We start from the raw sequence: 20,265 nt of genomic DNA, 5'->3' as shown, positions 1-20,265 counted from the left end.
TCTTTTTTTTTCTTCGCCTGGTGTCTGTATTCGGTCGATTTCTTGTGAATGATTGGTTTTTGTGATTTACTCGTTTCATGCACATGATTGGTGTGTTGCTGAACAATGATGTCTTCTTCCCATGATTAATACAAATTGCCTTTAACTTGGAGTCGGTCTATACTAGTAATCAGTTGTTCAGTCTTCACGTCTGTATAGCAAGTGCTTGTACTTGAACCTGAGGGTCCGAGGAAGTCGGTCCTACTACGCATTTAGATATTTCCTTTTCTCTAGAGAACAGGATGAGGCTCGCGAAATTGAATGAAAACATTTAATCTAATGAATTGAAATGATGCTATCTTAACAACTGAATGTATCAACCGAACAACATAATATCAACGAGTGTATCAAATAAACAAAAACAATAAATGATGAAAATGTCAACATGGGACAAACACTGTTCCAATTGTATTACTAGGCCATATGATCATAGCCAATGAGAAATCACATCATCCCTTCAAATATTCATATCGCCCTGGCTTTACCCTTGCCCTTTCCAGATCCCTGCGAAGAAGAAAGCTGGCCCGGTGCAAGAGCAGGTAACTCCTCCCATTCCTGAATATCCCGACTCTGATCCTCAGCCAAGCTAAGCTGGATAGCAAACTCAAGATCATCCATCTCCTTTTGCTGACTGCTCTCCGCGCCATACCCATTCGAAGAGTTAGACCGCGGCTCCACGCCCTTGGCATACTTGATAGGGATGGAATGTATGGGATCAATAGAAGGGGATGGTGCAGGCTTTTCATCTAAGAGACTAAGACGAATCGCTTCTGCAAGATCATCGTCTATGTCATCTGCCGCATCTTGATAAGGTGATGAGGAAGATGATATCTCATCCATACCACAGGAACTAGGTTCAGCTGCGTCACTTAGAGATGTACTAACAGAACTTGCAACAGCAACATCATCGCGCTTCTGTGCATCTCCATAGGCTTCCTGACTGAGGAGCTGTGCATATGCGAGAAGTTGTTCCTCGTCGATATCAGGACCAAGAAGGTCTACTCCGAAACGTGCACTCAAATGAGCGTGTTCTTTGGCGTCTTCGATACCCTGTCGCTCGATCTCGATTCGCTCGTCTTCAATGAAGTCCTGGATGGCGCCGCGACCACTTGATGTGAATCGTTGTCCACTTCCAGCTCCGTTACTGCTGCGTAGCGCGTGGCGGAGTCTGCGTTTACTGCTTTTGTATTGGTCCGCGCCGGTTGAACTATATGCCCAATAACGGAGATGCGTACCAATGGAGACCATACCGCGGAGAACGGTTGGGTCCGGGTCTAAGCTGATAGCGCCTGTAGCGAAGTAGTTGTTTCCAACGCCAAGCATGGACGCTTCGGCCTGAACAAGTCGGCGACGGGCTCGAGATGAAAACCGGGAGTTGATAGTCCGGATTGGGCGAGTAGAGGAAGCCAAAGGATCCCAAGCTTGTACGAGACCATCATTTCCACCATGCACAAGATAGAGTGATGTGAGTGCTATACAGGAGACTTGAGGCGACTCAGTCTGGATAACTCTCAGTGGGGAGATAGTGTTGATCACATCTGCATTCTGCGCTGCAAGTGCACGAATATCCCAGACGTAGATTGTACCCATCGCTGTTCCGACGGCCAAGTACCGCGCCCGTTGTCCTGGGACTTCAAGTGTGGAACGTGGCTGTTCCATATGTGGAAGCATAGGCGATGCAGTCGCAGACGAGAATGAACTCCCAGACATTGCCAACAGCGGATCTTCCTCAACAGTAACAGTCGCAAACATGGAATTATCCAGAGCAGTAGTGGTCACTTCACCCGACTTGCGGTCACCAAAGATGAAGTTTGAGATCCGCCATTCAAAGTTCTGCGCCACATCATTGACTCGGCCTGACGATCGAGACGCCGGGACGCTAGTCGGAGTTGAAACTCCAATTGGACCCCCAAACAAAGAACGAGGTTGATCGCGAAGTGGCGTTCCAGGAGATGACTTGAAGTCAAGTTTTGGTGCCACCCGGATGTATCGTCGAATGGATGCTTTCTCAGTTTCATCGGCTCCTCGAGCAATGACAATGACGGACTGGCCAGCCCCACGACCATCATCGCCCGCGAAGTCAACTTGCAGATCACGTCGCATGTTCCAGCCTTCGCAGACCTTGCGGAAATGCTTCGGTTTAAACGAAAGGAATTTTTCAATTTCCTTAGTCTCTGCGGCAATCTGACTTTCATCGAGCTGCAAGGAATCCGATGAGGATCGAGGGCTATAGCTGCCATCCACAAGCTCTCGGTTAAAAGGATCTGGATGAGCTATGCGCCGACTCATCTCAACGAGCTCCCAGCGCACAGTACGACCGGTTTTCCAGGCAAGCTCATCAAGTTGCTCAGCATTTAACTTGGCTGTGACCGGGATATCTGGGTTCAGCGGGAGGTCTGTGAGGTAGAATATTTCACCAAGTGCATTGAGAGCAACAGCCCAAATTCGGCGTTGCGAATGACGTTTAGGTGAATAGTTATCGTCAACGGCGATGCCGATAATCGGGACACCAGGACTCAAGACCCATCTAGCAGTTACCTCACCCCGTTCGTAGCGCTTCTCATACGTTGGATGAGGGCCAAGCGCGTATGCCGTAAGCACACCTGAGGAAGAACCAGACATTATTGCTATGAGTCCTCCGGTCATCTTGAGAATAGATGACGACTTTGCAATCCAGACCGAGCAGACAGCATGAGTAATCATATTCATGGCTGGGATACCAAGTTTTGGATGTGAACCCAACTCCGAAATCCCCAAAAACCGCCCTCGCTGTTCTGTAGATGAAATGAAATAGCTGCGGCCTTGAGGGCATCCCTCGCCGTAGATCATGCCGTATGGTTGGCTAACATCCATGGAGTTGGACATGCCAATCATGTCACCGGCTCCGAGGCCGAAGGGTGCATCTCCTGGGAATGTATCTGCAAAGTGTCGAAAATTCCGCTGATCTGCCAGTCCCCAGGTACTGACTTTCACCATTGACGGGTCACTAGCAGAGGCAATGCCTTGCTCCGAGGCGCCATGAATGAAATTCGGTTCCTTCTCAGAGTTGAAAGAACCGTGAATGTGGCTCACAGGAAACAGGAGCTGCGACGTGTATGTTGCGATTGCGCTACCATTGCGCGAGGTCGCCGAACGAACAGTACCATGCTTCTTGGATGGCTGAAAGCTCGCAGGCTTACCACGAGACAGGGAGCGAATCAAACGAGTACGTAAGATATACTCGCTGCGCCAAGATGCGAGTGCTGTCAGTCGCGCAAAGAACCGTCTATCGGAAGCCAAATCTTCGGGGTCGGTACGACGCGTATCTTCTAGCGCTCGAGGCCCCGGAAAGAAACGCGAAAAGGCGATTCTCCACGCGTGTGGGGTAGTCACAAGGGTATGGAATCGCCGGGATACCAAGGTCATGGCCGAGAGGGATTGTGGGGGCAGATGCGACAGGATATGAGTGAGAACCTCTTCAAAGGATTATTAGCACGTATAACTATCCAACGGTAGTAGTGTAAACCCACCATTTGGAAGCATCTCCAGAGGAATCCTCGAGTGTCCAACAGACACGACTCGAAATCCAGGTTCAGCACTCTTCTTTCCTGGCGTCCCAGCATTCTCGTACTGGCTCACCCGTTGAGCTGAGGGCGGGGTCGACGCGACATCGTTCAGGGATGGATAGGAGTCCCCCGAGGCCGAGAAGTTCGGGCCTGCCGAGTCTCCGGGCATCTCCTGTTGGAGAAGACCAGAGACTGGGTCATCATCAAAATCATTTCCATGCTGGATAAGACTGGTGTTGGTGGGGGGTGAGTCACGGGAAGGCGTCTTTGGAAATACTGCAGTGAACTCGGATTGCATAAAAAGGGCTGTAAGGGGTCAAGTGCTAGAGCGACTGAGCCAGTGTTAAAATCTGGATCAGTCGAGAAGTATGAATGCAAGTTAGAGGGGTTGGAGTGCTGGAATGGAGGTTGATGGAGGAAGAGAAAGATGACTCGAAGGCGAAAATGAAGGCATTTGGCTCCATGAGGATGATTTGCGTAATGTGATTGGCTAGAATCGTAATGGAGAGTTTTGATTGGCCCGTCACTCTTGAATTCTATACTGGATTACTGATAAAGCCTTTATATGTTAACACGTACTCCGATAGTTCTATTAATTTTCATATATATAGCTTAAGAAAGAGATGAAAATATTGAGGGATGGCCAATTGTAGAGCACATGCATGAAAATAGTTGAATAGCAGTACTATGTTGGCGGTTTACAAATCTACTATTATGCATGTCCTGCTATCGCCTACCCACAGGGTGGATCGGTATACTATTAGGTAGTACTAGTACAGTAGTACACTCGTGGCCGGAGAGAAGAATAAGATCAAAAAATACATACACTGTGAACGAAGACACTATATTCCTCTCTCAAAGGGAATCATCAATGATATATTAGTTGACAAGAAAATCACATATAGCATAAGATATGGGCCCTGCTTGACTATCTGCGAAAGAAAAACTTGACCATAATCTTGGTAAGAACTAGAAAATCAGAGCATAAGGATCTAGTTACAGAAGCTGAAAGACTCAGGCATCACTTTGAAACCAAAGAAAATGTGAGACATAACTAAAAAATATAGTAAATTCACTTGGGGCAAAGTTCAAGTGTTCGCACGTTCGATAGCATCCATCAAATCAATCGTCTTCCCTACGAGAGCTTTCGTGTCATCACTGAATTGAGTACATTCTCTGGCAGAATCGAAGGCTTTTCGCCAGAAGCACCAACGGTCTAAACCCATGACAGGCCCAGTGTAGAGTTCTCCAAGCTCCAAAGACACTTCATCGACACATGCACGGGAATGAACCATGTTTTGAAATAGAAACTGACCAGCGAAAAGAATCCACATGGTACTTCCCGCGACTCTCATATTGTGGTGATCGTCTTTGCTCCAGTCAAATTCCAAGCTTGTTCGGAGATTCCGCAAAGACGTGTGGAAGCCTTGGATGATTCCAGCACTTGATAGCCGGGCCATAAATGCACACTGGCGGATGTAAGCTTCCTCTGTCTGAGAATCAGGATGATAGGAGACTTTATCAGATGCGAGTTAGCTTCAAATCTTATATCAAGATATCAGCAGAAAAGAGAATGGTTAGGGATAATATACATGCCTCCAATATCCTGCTCGCGCACTGTGCATCCAAGGTAGACTAAGCTTTCAAAGTAAGACCAGGTCTATAACCTCAATTATTAGCTCTGTAAGAGAAGTTTCCAAGAGGTACATACAAAACACTCCTTATGTGAGTTCAGACTCCTCGATTTTGATAGCTGACCCAGTAAGGAGACCAAGTGTGCCTGTGCTGGGTGGGAGTAGGGGATCTTGCACACTAGATCCAAGAGCTTCTGGTAAAACATTCGATGTTCGTACTCCGCCTTCGCCTCTTTTTCCCTGCTCTCCTTATTGTGCGGAGACAGCATAAGGTCAATACGTGCGACCGTACATAGAAGAGCTCCGGGGGTATCTTCGCAAGCCTCCAAATACTCTTGAAGCGTCCGATGGGCTTTCAAGACAGAGAAGTTGCCGCATGCTGCCGTCACATCGGGGTCTGTCTCGTCGATGCTAAAGTCGATGTTTGCCATGTTGTAGATGTTGTCAAAGCAATTGGGTTGAAGAAGAACGGAACCTCACATTCAAGTGAGTGAATCAAGGATTTCCTCCCAGGGCTGTTATCAACTCTTAGTATAGAAATAGGCTAAGTCCAAAGTTCCAGTACTCGAGTATATAGGTGGTATCAAGTTTTAAGTTTGGCAGTTAATCCGCTTCCAAGATCTTTTCAGCCGCACTTAAACTTGAATCAGACTTGCGCAGATCAGGCGTGCAGGTTGCAACATTTGAAATCATATGTAACGTGTTTTTTTTCAAGTATCGTAACCTTGGAATCTTCCCGTGGACCCTTCTTGACAAACAGGAGATTGCCTTTTTGGCTTAAACTTACTCATAGCCAAAGAATTCCAACCGTGAAACTAAGAATAGCATTCTCCAATATAGAGATAATGCTTGATGCAGTCATTTCTAAGCTCAAATCTTAAACGTTCCCCGGTGAGAGAAGACCAATTGACAGTATTATCTACGATATCATGGTTGTTTGTGTTGATTCATGCGTAAATTTTAATAAGAAAATAGCCTAAAAGTCACAAAAGAGCATCATAGATGTAAGTCCCCCAACTAAAAAGCAATAGAAACAAATTCAAGAGACTCAAAGATAGGGAAAACAAAGATAAGGAAATGATAAGAGCACCGCTTCCAAAGTCATATGTAACATTCATTCATTGGCACGTTCAATGGCATCCATCAAATCGATCGCCTTCTGGACGAGAGACTTAGTCTTATCAGTTAGCTGAGTACCCTCGCTAGCAGACTCGAGGCCTTTTCGCTAAAAGCGCCATCGGGCCAAGCCCAAAACAGGCCCAGTGTAAAGTGGTCCGCATTCCCACGTCTGCTCATCGTGAGAATCCAACACAGCATGGCAATGAGCAACCTTTTGAAACAGCCACTGTCCAGCATAAAAGATCCACATTATACATCCAGCAAGATCTCCACCGAAGTGTTCGCTGGTGTTATCGCTCCTGTCATACTCAAGATTTTGCCGGAAATTCCATATAGCCAAAGAAAAATACTCCTCGCCGGCAGCGGACAATCGTGCCAAGAATGAGCACATGTTGATATAGGAGTCTATCTCTTTCTGGCTTTCGGGACCGCAGAGTGCTTGATTTTGTGTTAGTTTGATTTGTGAACATTGAAATATGGCCGACCCAGACTCGGAGATTAAGCGGGAAAGAGATAATATCAAGGAAAGAATTTCAAAACATACTGCCATGCCCATCATCTGAGATATTATAACTCATACAACCCAGCTTGGTAGGGAACTGCACTTTCTGTAGTTTGGAACTGTTAGACCTACTGTATCATAGGACGTAAGGGTATTCAACTTGACAAACATACTAATAGAATAACAAGATATCCATGTGCTGGGTGAGAGTAGGGAATCTTTTGGACCAGATCCAAGAGAACATCAAAAAACATGTGATGTTCATGCTCTGCTCTGTCTTTTTTCTTCTGCTTCTTCAGGTCGGGCCAAGATATTATATCCTCGATTTGCTTGCAGGCATTTGCAAGGGCCTCTATGTCTGTTTGACAGGTCTCCAGATACTTCTGAAGTATCTTGTGGACATTCAAATCGGAGAATTTGCCAACTAGCGTCTTCCATTCGGTTGTCACATCAGGATCCGTCTCGTCGATGCTAAAGTCGATATCTTCCATATTGAAGAAAACGGCAGCGTTGTTTTGGGTCAAGTAGAATGAAGGCAAAGATGAAAGATGATAAGGTGAGAATAATTTACTTCTATTTAAAATTCAATTTTGGCAACCTTGGGATGATCCAGCCTGAAGTGTATGTCAAGTTTCCAAATGTGACTCGTGAGTCGTGAGTCAACAGCCCCGCTTTCTGCCGCCTATCTATAGACTACATCAGCTCAAACATGAAATAAGCGTTGCACCTAAATTAGACTTGGTTCTATCAAGTGCACGGTGCACATGTGATTTATAGAGCGTTTCGCCGATGTCTGCATGAACATGAAACTACTTTGTTGTTATTCATACTCGCTCTTGGCCAACGAATCCCTATGCTCAGCCCCAAAGGATTTCCACGATTGTATCACTTCCCGCCCCATGCATCCTATGGGCAAACATAAGATAAAATCTGAAACTTTAGACCTCACTTCGCTTAAGATATAATTGATATCAGGGGTCAATTCATGAGTTGATTGGAGCTCCTGGTTTCATAGCTTCATAGGATCTGAGATTTCGCGCGGCAGGAGCATGCACACCCGGCGCGAACTATCAATAGTTATCCCTTAACTTGAAGTGCTTACAATTCAAACATGATATGGCGATGTCGCTGATTTTGGGCTTGATAGAGCGGCTACATGTTCTTAGTATGTAGGATAGACTAGGATTATCCAAGACATAAAGGCAAGGCCAAAGATCTATACAGAATACAATTAAGATCCAATCTCAAGTTGTGTCCCTGCCACAAAATCTGTCTCATTATATCGATCTATTTCGCCTGCAAGACATCATATTGGGCTTTTCTAAGGGCTCAAATGATTTTTTGACTTGTGAAAATTGAATTTATATCCCGGGCTCATAAGAATGGGGTGTTCCTCCAGCAAACAGGCAGATGACTGGGAAGTAAGTTTCAATGATATAGCTAAAACCACCATTTGAACATTGAAAATACAAATTTGAAAGTCCGCTTACACGCATGACTTTATAGTACTACAATCTTGCCGTCAGATACGACAATGGCCAACCTACCGGCCGGACTGGCATCATGACCCGTGCTGAGGCAGAAAGGATATTGGGTCCTGCCCCACATCCAGATCACTCGAGGCCCCTTGGCAAAAGACCGCATGCTCATTTGGATAGGGAGAATCCATTTCTAAAAGAGAAACGCGGCAAAAGGACACTCGACGGGAAACGCTGGAAAGATGTTCCTGAAGATCCTCGGGTTGTTCTTTGGGCTTATCCCGCTACAGCGGACTTCGACTATAAGACACAGAATAGTAAAGGGAGGCCAAGGGGGGTTTCAAGGTCAATTCACTTCAACGTTTCCCGGAGATCCAGGGCCACATCGAATTATCGCCGATGAGAAAAAGAATATTCAGGGAATGATGACACATCCACCCCGTCCTCAGGGTCCCCGTGCTGCAAGTTGTGGGCAGAAAAAGAAGATGGCGACCGATCCGGGAATGGTGAGGGTTGCACAGAGATATAGGGAGTGAAGTGGTAAGGCATCCCACGACGTTTTATTCATACCCAAAACCTTGGAATGCTTGTTCCAGACTCTCCTTGGTTCCAAGGTTGTTAATACTATTGAATTAAAATATGCCCACACATATGGAATTCGATTCATCAGATGGCTTAGAGTTGGAAGTTCAATGTACTATCAATTGAGATATACCCGTGGACCATGTATACATACATCCATGTATAGGTAGGTATGGTCTGAAGATGTACTAGTACCACGGGACTAACATTTGAAGCCTGGCGATTAAACTCAAATTCTTGTCTATTTCTTTCAAATTTTGTTTTCATTCGAAGGTTATTTTCAATGTTCAAATGTTGTTCATCCAGATGTCCTTTCCCCTATCGATTTCTTTTCTTCTTTTTTGTCCCTTTTTGGTCATCGTATTGCCCGTTTCCAAGGTTTTGTTCCTGTTTGTTGCACAAATTCAAAAAATTTCTCATCATACTGGATAAATCTGCATATTTCCGTGCCTCGAAATATGAAATGATGCGTACTAGTAGTATAGGTTCTCAAGTTCTAGTTTAATACTTCAGATTCGAATTGGCACTAGTTAGAATCAGCTCGGCAGAATAGACCGAACCAATTCAACCCAGCTCGGTTTTTATTTACTGGTAGATTCGGATTTAGAACAGTTGTATTTAGTGGGGGTCAAAGATTCCTTTCAATGTTAGCGGCCCCGGGGATAATTTCTCTTTACAGCCTGCACATGTGAGGTGGTTGCCTGACACCTGCGCAGCCTCTTTGGTATTTACTTCGGTACTCTTTCTTCTCAAGATAGAACCTGGCTAATCAGGTGAATACTTTTTGAGTGGCTGAACACAGCCTCTGAGTCAACGCCCGTATCAGGCTGAGTTAGTAGGCTGTGCAGCAGCGACGAGAAATCCTCATTCTTAATAGAGCCGATCTTGCACGTGTGTTTTCATGCACATAAAACTTGGCATGAAGATCTCGAAGCAAGATTGAATGCAAATTTGCGAGCTGCCATTATTATTCATTGAAATTACAAAGGCCTCTGGAATCGATCTCCTGAGGCTAAACGCTGGGCTCCATACTCTCTTGAAATCCACGCCCATTTAGTTGAACAACATGACTTCAAATCAGGAAAGGTATGTGCGATTTCTGTCCGATCGATTATTCAATAGAGTCAAATGTTGCGATTCTGATATATCAGACCCCAGCTCCGGGCTGCTTGAACCAGCGCCTAGCGTATCGCCTCCAGAGAAAAGGCCAGGCCTACTAAGTCGAATGAAGTTTAGGATGACGGTCGACAAAACTGCATTCTTCACATTAGTCAGAACCGGAGCAATCGATTCACTCAAAAACGATCTGGAAAAAGGCGCCACGGTCAATGCACATGGCTCGGAGGGGCAAACGGCATTGACACTAGCGACATTATATGGCCAAGAAGAAGTGTTATCTTTATTACTCGATTACAAGGCCAAGACAGAACTGAAGAATAAGAATGGGGAAACTGCCCTCTTTGTGGCTGTCGCGAAAGAAAATGAGGACATTCTCAAGTTACTTCTACTTCGCGGAGCAGATCCAAATGGTTCGAATTCAAAAGATGGTAAATCACCTCTTGCACAAGCTATTCTATGTGGGAATGTGAGCTTGACTGGTCTCCTCCTAAGCCAAGGAGCTACTCCCTATGTGATATGCGTCAACGGTGAGCCTGCGCTTGTATATGCCGCTGAAAACGACCACATCGAGATCGCGCGGCTGCTGATGGATCATGGAGTTCCAGCGGATCAGCCTGGAAATACCTCTAGGACCGCCCTCTCCAAGGCTGTGATTTCCGGCAGTGTCGGGATGGTCAAGCTCTTAATGGAACATGGAGCGAATCCAAATCGACAGGATAGCTGGGGAGTGTCACCTATGATCATCACTATGCAAAATCGGAATAGAGAACTCATGGAGATTTTCTGCCAATTCGGGCACGTTCCTCGTAAACCCGACTGGATGTCTTCAGGAAGAAGTTCTGCTGCCTATGGATTTGCCGATGTGATGACTGGAATGTCCTTGGCATAGAATAAACTTGGAAAGTTTCCTATGTGCATCACAGATGTGCTAGCATTGGAGCGATCATTTGACCAGCTTCCTCCTCTATCTCTTTTTTTGGTTCTTTCAGTGTTGAGACATTCGGTATCAGAGTATTCAAGTCTGTTTTTTGGTAGTAAATAAGCACATATAATGGAATAAACATTTGAAGCTTCCAGTCCAGGTCGCAAATGGACCTTGAAAACTTGAAAGTAACTCAACTTCAATTGAATATTTTAGCGTTCAAATGCGGCGATAACCCTAGATGCAAGAATTCCTGGTAGTTGTGGCACATACTCCCTTTATTCTAGGGCATTATTATATAGTCTGCTTTGATCGCGAAATGGCTTGCATGCTGCATGCTGCACGCTGCACCACTAGTATTCGAATTTCGAGTCAATTGTGGACCGTTGTGGCTGCTAGGCTAGGCACCAGTTGATGAGCAAAAGGGCGGTATATTGAGCGGTGATTTATATGCCGGCATTATATGTTTCCACGTGATCACGCGCCGTTACGCGGTGATCGGTGATCGGCCTCTTTTGGTGTTCTTTGCTTCGACGACCTCCAGACCATGGCCAACTGGTGATTTTCTCTCGGAATCAAAGTCGGTCAACTTACAGATATCAGGCATCATGCTGGGCCCACAAGGTAAATGACGCCTATTCCGAGACAAATATATGAAAATATCTCGCTAATACAGTCAGACGCGGAGACGATCCGCATTCTCATCTCAACTGATAACCATGTCGGGTACAATGAGCGGGATCCCATTCGAGGCGATGACAGCTGGAAAACATTTCACGAGATTATGTGCCTTGCCAAAGAACAGGATGTGGATATGGTCTTACTTGCGGGCGATCTATTCCATGAGAATAAACCATCTAGGAAATCGATGTACCAAGTGATGCGGTCCATTCGAATGAACTGCTTCGGAGACAAGCCTTGTGAGATGGAGATGCTCAGTGATGCCAGCGAAAACTTCCAGGGAGCCTTTAATCATGTTAACTTCGAAGATCTGGACATGAATATCGCTATCCCCATTTTCTCGATCCACGGAAACCATGATGATCCATCTGGTGAGGGCCATCTCGCGGCTCTTGACCTGCTACAGGTTTCTGGTCTATTAAATTACTACGGTCGCACTCCCGAGGCGGACAACATTGAAATCAAACCCGTGCTGCTTCAGAAAGGTCGAACTAAGCTTGCATTGTACGGCATGAGCAACGTCCGCGACGAGCGACTATTTCGTACTTTCCGTGATGGCAAGGTTAAATTCTTCCAACCTTCAGTTCAGAAGAATGACTGGTTCAATTTGATGTCTGTTCATCAGAACCATCATGCTTATACTGAGACCGGATACCTCCCCGAGAACTTCTTACCGGGATTTATGGACATGGTTGTTTGGGGCCACGAACATGAATGTCTCATCAATCCCCGACTGAATCCAGATATGAATTTTCATGTCATGCAACCCGGCTCATCGGTGGCTACCTCGTTGATGCCAGGTGAAGCTGTACCGAAGCAAGTCTCCATCATGAGCATCACGGGTCGGGAATTCAAGTGTGAGCCTATTCGATTGAAAACCGTGCGGCCATTTGTGATGAGAGAGATCGTGCTGTCCGAGGAGAAAGGCGCCCGAAAGCTAGCCCGGAAAGACAACAACAGAACAGAAGTGACGCGTTTCCTGATGGAAATTGTCGAAGAATTAATTGAAGAGGCCAAGGCCGAATGGCTGGACGTTAACGGAGAACCTGAGGAGGACGAAGACGCCCAAGAAATGCCTCTTCCCTCGTTAGACTCCGAGTTGAGATCTCTACTCCTGAAGGCGGTGCATACGATTGTGAGAATCCGCAGAGATTCTCAAATCGATTTGTAGGCAAGGTCGCCAATGTTAATGACGTGGTGCAATTTCATCGCAAGAAGAAATCTCCATCGTCGCGCAAAGCTGACATCTCTGATGATGCAACCGCATCCCACTTGACAGGTCTGGATACCGTCAAGGTGGAGCAACTAGTCAAGGAGCTTCTTGCAGCGCAGTCGCTTAGCATTCTGCCTCAAAACACTTTCGGGGATGCCGTTGCTCAATTTATCGATAAGGATGATAAACATGCCATGGAAATGTTTGTGAATGAATCCCTGGAAAGCCAGGTCAAACATCTGATGGCTTTAGATCGTGACGAGGAGGAGGATATGGAGGATGAGGAGGGCTTCCAGAGTTCCTTGGTCACTGCTATGGAAAAGTACCGCACACAGATGGAAGACTTGTTTGCCAAGGGTGTCAAGAAACGCACTCGGGGTAAGAAGCGATTCAAGCCCAAGCCAGACGGCTGGGATAGTGAATTTGATGGCTCGTGGGAGGATCAACCTGGTGCTTTAATTCACTCGGACAATGAAGGGGGCGACCCAGCCGAAGAAGAAGCTGGCGAGGATGGCACTGCTCCAGCTCGCAGTCGCACAACGACCACCTCAGCCCGTGGTCGCGGAAGGGGTCGTGGCCGGGGAGCTGCTACCGCTTCTCGAGGCGCTGCTAAAGCTGCGGCACCATCAGCTAGAGGCCGAAAGGCAAAGCCGGTTTCTGAAGAGGAGTCAGCCGACGACGTTATCATGTTGGATGATGATCAAGACAACGAGGAAGCTGCACATATCACTTCAGAAGACGATGACTCCCAGGCTCTATTTGTCAAGCAGCCTTCCACAGCCTCAAGGGGGCGGGGACGTGGACGTGGGGCCAAAGCTGCTACCAGAGGGCGTGGTGGACGAACTGCACCCTCGCTAGCTCCATCTTCGAACACCGTTGGAGGAACTGCTACTCGTCGAACGACACGACCTGCCAGGCAAACTCAAACAACCCTCGATTTTGGTGGCTCACAGGCGAGTGCTCCCCAGACTTCTCGATCCACCCGCGCAGCTCGCAGGGTGAGTATCAGTGATGACTCTGATTCTGCCTTTGAACCAGCTTGAAGCCCAGCCATTCAGCTCAGTTGGCTATGCCCATTAATTGCATTCATCCAGTCTTTTGCGATAATTCTCAAAAAGTCTAGCGTTTACCGCTCTGATGATTCTTACGACTGCATTATTGAGAAATGAAATATTCACGATCATCCATATTCATAGCAACATTCCTCACTAGGTAGTAGTTGTGCACGTTATGATACTGATCTACCCTCTGTTCTATTCGTGCAGAGTGCGGTGTCAATGTAGTAGTGTGTGATGTCTAGTTGGCCTCGTCCTCGACCATTCCGCATATCCGTCAGTCAAGTCTTCATACATAGCAGACTATTTTTTTTCTGTGTCCAAAGTCTGCCAGGGATCTGGGCAGTAATCAAGTTATTCGTAGGTGAATTAAACGTGATCCCAAATTGATCTCGGCCGAAGCTAGTAGATCAACTCACCCCATTTCATACATGTGAACCAACAACCCAAAATAATAGCTTACTCTCACATTCAGCAGCCAAATCAAGAATTATATTTACTGTACAAATAATGAAAAGCAAAGTAGTACAAGATCCATAAATTGACAGATCCAACCCCGCATTATTGGACCGAGCTGCCTCGGCCGCTGATCACCGAATACGTCAAGGCTTTCCAACCACCTTCAACGGGTGCAAATACAAATGCTGAACCTCTTATCGGCCTAATCCAAGGCTAATCACAATTTATCAATTATGAAATTTACAGGTCGACCTATTCGAATCGCAGGTATCTTCACTCATTTTGTATCATTTGATGCGCCCGCTAATACATTATTCAAGGGGCCTCGGGCTCTGCCTCTGATCGACGCCATGCCATTGCTGAATTCGCACGACACTATGAAACTGATCCCGTTGATGTTATTATCGCTGATTTCATGAGCGAGTTTAACATGGGTTCTAATGCTGGTCGTCGTGTGGATCAAGGTCAGAATGGAATGCCGGCATATGATTTGTCGTTTCTTGAGGCTGTTGAGCCTGCTTTGAATGACTTGGCTAAACATGGTATCAAATTGGCCGTGAATGCTGGTGTTTGTGATACAAAGGGACTTTACGATGTTGTTTTGAAGATGGCTCGATCGAAAGGACTTGATTTAAAGGTGAGATTTGCTTGACCTGCTTCAGTTGTACTACGTTGGGCTGTGTTAACCGGTGTTATAGGTTGCCTACGTTACTGGTGATGAAGTCTTACCTGCTGTTCAGAAAGCACTATCAGGTGGTCAATCTGAGTTTCGGAATATTTACACTGATGGAAAGTTAGCTGATTGGGATTTTGAGCCCATTTACGCCCAGTGCTACCTTGGTGGCCTGGGAATCGCGGCTGCTTTCACTGAGGGAGCTGATATCGTTCTCTGTGGTCGCGTTTCCGATGCATCTCCTGTTATCGGTGCTGCTTATTGGTATCATGGCTGGCAACGTGATGAGCTCGACAAGCTAGCCAATGCCTTTGTGGCAGGGCATCTGATTGAATGCAGCAACTACGTCTGCGGTGGGAATTTCACTGGTTTCAAGTCTTTGGAGCATGGTGGAGATGGGTGGACGAATATCGGATATCCCATTGCTGAGATCTCTGCTGAGGGAGATGTGATAATCACCAAGCAGTCATACTCAACTGGTGGGGCTGTCACCGTCGACACCTGCACTTCTCAACTGCTGTATGAGATCCAGGGCCCTTGGTACTACAACTCAGATGTGACCGCCATTATCGACGGCATCCACTTTGAGCAGCGAGGCATCAATCGAGTAGCCCTGTTAGGTGTCAGATCTGGTCCTCCACCTCCTACCACGAAGGTTGGCATCACTGCCCGTGGTGGCTTTCAAGCGGAGGCATGGTGGTACCTGACTGGACTTGACATCGAAGCCAAAGCACAGATGTTTGAAGCTCAGATCCGACGGCTCGTCGCTCCTCATGCGGATAAATTCACCACCTTAAAATTTGACCTACTTGGATCAAGTTTACCTGATGCGTCAAGTCAAAACCGTGCTACTGTTCCGCTTCGTGTTGTGGCACAGGCAAGGCATGCAGATGACCTCGGACCCAAGAAATTCGCCAGACCTCTCTCAGATAATATTATGCAAGGATACCCGGGCGCTACATTCCAACTAGACATGCGACAAGCGTTTCCTCGAGCATTATTTGAGTACTATGTGACTCTCCTTCCCCAGAGTTCAGTCCAGCATTGCGTTCACTTACCTTGGAAACCCACGGCGCGTACTCAGGTTCTTGACATTCCCGCTCCCACACTGACGAAGACATACCCCCCTACGTCAACCCTCTCAGGCAGTTACGCAAACTGATAAGCCTATTGATTTGATGAACGATTTTGGTCCAACTGACCGCGGACCATTAGGCTGGATTGTACATGGTCGCTCGGGAGACAAAGGCTCCGATGCAAATTGTGGCCTCTGGGTTCGGCATCGGGATGAATACCTATGGTTGCGGAGTCTTTTGTCGATCGAGAAAGCTCGCGATCTGCTAGGTGATGAAGCCCATCGCTCACCACCGTTGGCTATTGAACGGTTTGAGCTGCCAGGGCTTCAGGCGGTGCACTTTCTCTTCCGTAATTTGTTGGATCGTGGGGTGGGAGTCACGAGCACAGTCGATTGTTTAGGAAAGAACGTGGCGGAGTATATTCGGTCACGGCATGTTGACCTTCCCACACGTTTCCTCAATCGTGGGAAGTTGTAGGTTACTCAACTGCTCCAGGCTGCAGTGAGGACCTCTCCTCTCTCCTCGGGTTCACCACTACTTCATATATACCTATTCATCATAGTTGGGGTCAACTGGCAAGAATATTCTAAGAGAAATTGAGTTATGGTATAAAGTTTTTTTTATTATCAAGTCTGAAGGGGACTTGAAATGATTATTTTGCCAGTTCAAATGTTCTTGAAGTACTACATTCATCCTTATTGTCCGAGATCTATCTTCACCAATACTGCCTAGGTCTCTGGTACTTGATACCCCTCAATGATGTCAAATTGAGTTTACCCGCCATATGCATCCACCAAGTTGCATACACATAAGAGATTAGTCTGGAATTAATTATTAGTAAACAATTACTCTCTCGGCCGATGACTGGATCATCTTGAAACATAAGAAGAAAAAAAACAAAAAATTTCGTGTTAGCTCCACCCGAGCTTCATCACGGAATGAACACCGGATTCAAATCATTCTTCTCCACCCGATGGTAACCGGGGGGATATTGGCCCGCAATGAAATAATGTAATAACATCACTATGAACACACGGCCCACTTGCCCCTCCTTTTAACCCGAATTCTTTTTTTTTTGGTGATATATGATGCATAATACATTTACGCGCCATGGATTTCTAATCTGCAATGCATCATGTAGGTAAATGAAACATATGTAAATTTATTAAAAGGAGGGGGAAAAGGTCAAAGCCTCGGTAGAATTCTAGTAAGGAGTGGGGAAATGAATCCAATAATAAGAAGGATTAATAGGGATTTTTAAAGCGGATAGTAAGAGATTAAGCTCGAAATATTGCAGATTGGACACTAAAAGGACACTAAAAGAGACTAATGACCCTGAAGTTACCAAGTACATAAATGGTACTTACACCGATATCGTGCTCCTCAGTGTTCCCACTTGTACCAAGTAAGTCATCTTAGTACTAGAGGTTCGTGGCGTTCCCCCTCTAAACCCCGCATACTCCCTTTATATAAGAGGTTCCATCCCTTTCCTTTTTTTAAATCTTTCTTTTCATTCTTTCTCTAATTGTGATACCCCCCCCTCTACACCATTCTCCCCCACCATGTCTCTCTCTGCTACTATTAAGACCCCTTTGGTCACCTACGAACAGCCTCTTGGCTTGTATGTGCCCCTCACTTCCCCTCACCATTCTTCGGTTGGCATTTCAACCTCGGTTTTGAGATTCGGTCTTACTCATAAATCCTCTCTATTTCTAGGTTCATCAACAATGAGTTCGTCAAGGGTGTCGAGGGTAAGACCTTCGAGACCATCAATCCCACTGATGAGAAGCCCATTATCTCCGTTCACGAGGGTACGGAGAAGGATATCGATATTGCCGTCAAGGCTGCCCGCGCAGCTTTCGAGGGTGCTTGGCACGATGTGATCCCCTCCGAGCGTAGCCGCCTGCTCATCAAGCTGGCCGAGCTCTTCGAGCGTGACCTTGACATCCTGGCTGCTATTGAGGTTCTTGACAACGGTAAGGCCATCACCATGGCCAAGTCTGATGTCAAGAACGCTGCCAGCTGTCTCCGTTACTACGGTGGTTGGGCTGATAAGATTCACGGTCAGACTATCGACACCAACAACCAGACTCTCTCTTACACCCGCCACGAGGCCATTGGTGTCTGCGGTCAGATCATCCCCTGGAACTTCCCTATTCTGATGTGGTCCTGGAAGATCGGTCCCGCTATCGCTGCTGGTAACACTGTTGTCTTGAAGTCTGCTGAGCAGACCCCTCTCTCTGCTCTGTATGCCGCTAAGCTGATCGTCGAGGCTGGTTTCCCTCCTGGTGTCGTTAACATCATCTCTGGCTTTGGTCGCACTGCCGGTGCTGCTCTCTCTAACCACATGGATGTTGATAAGATCGCTTTCACCGGTTCTACTCTGGTTGGCCGTACTATCCTCCAGGCTGCCGCTAAGAGTAACTTGAAGAAGGTTACTCTGGAGCTGGGTGGCAAGTCCCCAAACATTGTCTTCGACGATGCTGATATCGACAACGCCATCTCTTGGGCTAACTTTGGTATCTTCTACAACCACGGTCAGTGCTGCTGTGCCGGTTCCCGTGTTCTGGTCCAGGAGGGTATCTACGACAAGTTCGTTGCCCGCTTCCAGGAGCGTGCTGCTAAGAACCAGCTTGGCAACCCCTTTGAGGAGTCTACCTTCCAGGGTCCTCAGGTTTCTCAGCTCCAGTTCGACCGTATTATGGAGTACATTGACCACGGCAAGAACGAGGGTGCTACCGTTGCTCTGGGTGGTGAGCGCCACGGTGATGTCGGTTACTTCATCAAGCCTACCATCTTCACTGATGTTACCCCGGAGATGAAGATTTCCCAGGAGGAGATCTTCGGTCCTGTCATTGTTGTACAGAAGTTCAAGGATGAGGCTGAGGCTATCAAGATTGGTAACAGCACTGCTTACGGTAAGATAAAACCTTGACATTGATGAAAAGAACTATCATGCTGACTCCATTAGGTCTTGCTGCCGGTGTCCACACCAAGAATGTCAACACTGCTATCCGCGTTTCCAACGCCCTGAAGGCTGGGTAAGCCACTTTTTCTCCAACAAAATTTCTGAACAATCCACTAATTATAATTTAGTACCGTCTGGATCAACAGCTACAACCTGATCGCCTACCAGGCTCCCTTCGGTGGTTACAAGACCTCCGGTCTGGGCCGTGAGCTCGGCTCTTACGCTCTGGAGAACTACACCCAGGTTAAGACCGTCCACTACCGTCTCGGCGATGCTCTCTTCGGTTAAGGGAGTTGGAATTGAAAATAAGAAATCAGAAAATTACGAGAAATGAAAGCAGCTTTTTGTACATAATCCAAATTGCACGGATTGAGATACCGCAACTATGATATTGTATTATCACTGTAAGTGTCCAATGTCTAAACTTCAAGCTGGATGAAGCTTCTACTCAAGCTAGGAAGTACCCATGGATAATATTAGAGACACGCAATTTAGATAAACGCCCCAAAGTTACCCATCCAAACACGGAGTACGGAACAAACCTAGCCTACTGGGACATTCTGTCGTCCAAGGTTGTGGATCCCATCGGAGTTTACTGCGAGCACTTGAGTGTCCCGGGTTAATGATTCCCGCGCTGATTTTGAGCTCGGTGTATTAGTTCCCGAGGCGGACACGTATGTAGTAGGTACCACACCTACGGCAAGTCGCTATCGCCACAGCTCGCATGCCTATTTGGGACTAGATCTTAGACCGCTTCCAGCACCGCCTTTACATGTCTTGTAATCCATATGTTATTTTTTGGATTCTATTGAATGGATTCTATTAGATTTGTAGCTATTTCTAAGGTTCTGTAATTAGTTTGGAAGATGTGCTTAGTTCTTGGAGTACTCCGTCCGAAAAGTGAATTATGAAAATATTAAGAAAGAGAACTGTAGAAGTTAGAACATTAGAAGGGTACATACTTTCCAGGCGGTAAGATTCTGCCAATTATCCATCCTTCTCCTGGTCTTCCCCTTAACAACTACATACTAATACCAATTTAAACCTATCTTCATAGTAATATTCTCTATTATAATATCTTAGGTAGAAACATAGCCTAAATCACTATGAAACCTCTTTAATAGGATCTATTTTCCCTGGCTTATAACCCCTTATTCAAGCTTGATTACCAACCTCCAGGGCTTACATCCAAGGTGATTG

At 46.4% G+C, this 20,265-nt stretch overlaps 7 protein-coding genes across 7 annotated transcripts; 4 read left to right on the top strand and 3 right to left on the bottom strand.

Moving 5' to 3' along the window:
• Window positions 1–504: 504 nt before the first annotated feature.
• N7483_011732 (F-box and WD domain protein) lies at window positions 505–3,882 on the bottom strand (the record flags this gene model as incomplete). Its single annotated transcript, XM_057095159.1, has 2 exons — window positions 505–3,494; window positions 3,549–3,882. The coding sequence occupies 2 exons, from the start codon at window positions 3,880–3,882 to the stop codon at window positions 505–507; spliced, it is 3,324 nt and encodes a 1,107-aa protein (XP_056941130.1).
• A 790-nt stretch (window positions 3,883–4,672) lies between these two features.
• N7483_011731 (DUF3632 domain-containing protein) lies at window positions 4,673–5,649 on the bottom strand (the record flags this gene model as incomplete). Its single annotated transcript, XM_057095158.1, has 2 exons — window positions 4,673–5,100; window positions 5,292–5,649. The coding sequence occupies 2 exons, from the start codon at window positions 5,647–5,649 to the stop codon at window positions 4,673–4,675; spliced, it is 786 nt and encodes a 261-aa protein (XP_056941129.1).
• A 794-nt stretch (window positions 5,650–6,443) lies between these two features.
• N7483_011730 (DUF3632 domain-containing protein) lies at window positions 6,444–7,330 on the bottom strand (the record flags this gene model as incomplete). The annotated part of the gene is made up of 3 exons (XM_057095157.1): window positions 6,444–6,775; window positions 6,882–6,945; window positions 7,013–7,330. The coding sequence occupies 3 exons, from the start codon at window positions 7,328–7,330 to the stop codon at window positions 6,444–6,446; spliced, it is 714 nt and encodes a 237-aa protein (XP_056941128.1).
• Window positions 7,331–9,965: 2,635 nt separating this feature from the next.
• On the top strand, window positions 9,966–10,907 carry N7483_011729 (ankyrin repeat domain-containing protein; the record flags this gene model as incomplete). The annotated part of the gene is made up of 2 exons (XM_057095156.1): window positions 9,966–9,985; window positions 10,058–10,907. The coding sequence occupies 2 exons, from the start codon at window positions 9,966–9,968 to the stop codon at window positions 10,905–10,907; spliced, it is 870 nt and encodes a 289-aa protein (XP_056941127.1).
• Window positions 10,908–11,548: 641 nt separating this feature from the next.
• N7483_011728 (MRX complex nuclease subunit) lies at window positions 11,549–13,877 on the top strand (the record flags this gene model as incomplete). Its single annotated transcript, XM_057095155.1, has 3 exons — window positions 11,549–11,564; window positions 11,621–12,756; window positions 12,798–13,877. The coding sequence occupies 3 exons, from the start codon at window positions 11,549–11,551 to the stop codon at window positions 13,875–13,877; spliced, it is 2,232 nt and encodes a 743-aa protein (XP_056941126.1).
• A 704-nt stretch (window positions 13,878–14,581) lies between these two features.
• N7483_011727 (acyclic terpene utilization AtuA family protein) lies at window positions 14,582–16,574 on the top strand (the record flags this gene model as incomplete). Its single annotated transcript, XM_057095154.1, has 4 exons — window positions 14,582–14,615; window positions 14,669–14,985; window positions 15,047–16,033; window positions 16,167–16,574. The coding sequence occupies 4 exons, from the start codon at window positions 14,582–14,584 to the stop codon at window positions 16,572–16,574; spliced, it is 1,746 nt and encodes a 581-aa protein (XP_056941125.1).
• A 1,085-nt stretch (window positions 16,575–17,659) lies between these two features.
• N7483_011726 (aldehyde dehydrogenase family protein) lies at window positions 17,660–19,353 on the top strand (the record flags this gene model as incomplete). Its single annotated transcript, XM_057095153.1, has 4 exons — window positions 17,660–17,718; window positions 17,814–19,015; window positions 19,069–19,138; window positions 19,194–19,353. The coding sequence occupies 4 exons, from the start codon at window positions 17,660–17,662 to the stop codon at window positions 19,351–19,353; spliced, it is 1,491 nt and encodes a 496-aa protein (XP_056941124.1).
• Window positions 19,354–20,265: the final 912 nt, after the last annotated feature.

The sequence above is a fragment of the Penicillium malachiteum genome (assembly GCF_028827825.1).
Source record: "Penicillium malachiteum strain IBT 17515 chromosome Unknown utg000005l:1.0-9002435.0:326005.0-9005861.0, whole genome shotgun sequence".
Taxonomy (NCBI): domain Eukaryota; kingdom Fungi; phylum Ascomycota; class Eurotiomycetes; order Eurotiales; family Aspergillaceae; genus Penicillium; species Penicillium malachiteum.
The sequence above is the reverse complement of the archived record's forward strand: the minus strand, read 5'-3'. Positions and strand labels throughout refer to the sequence as shown.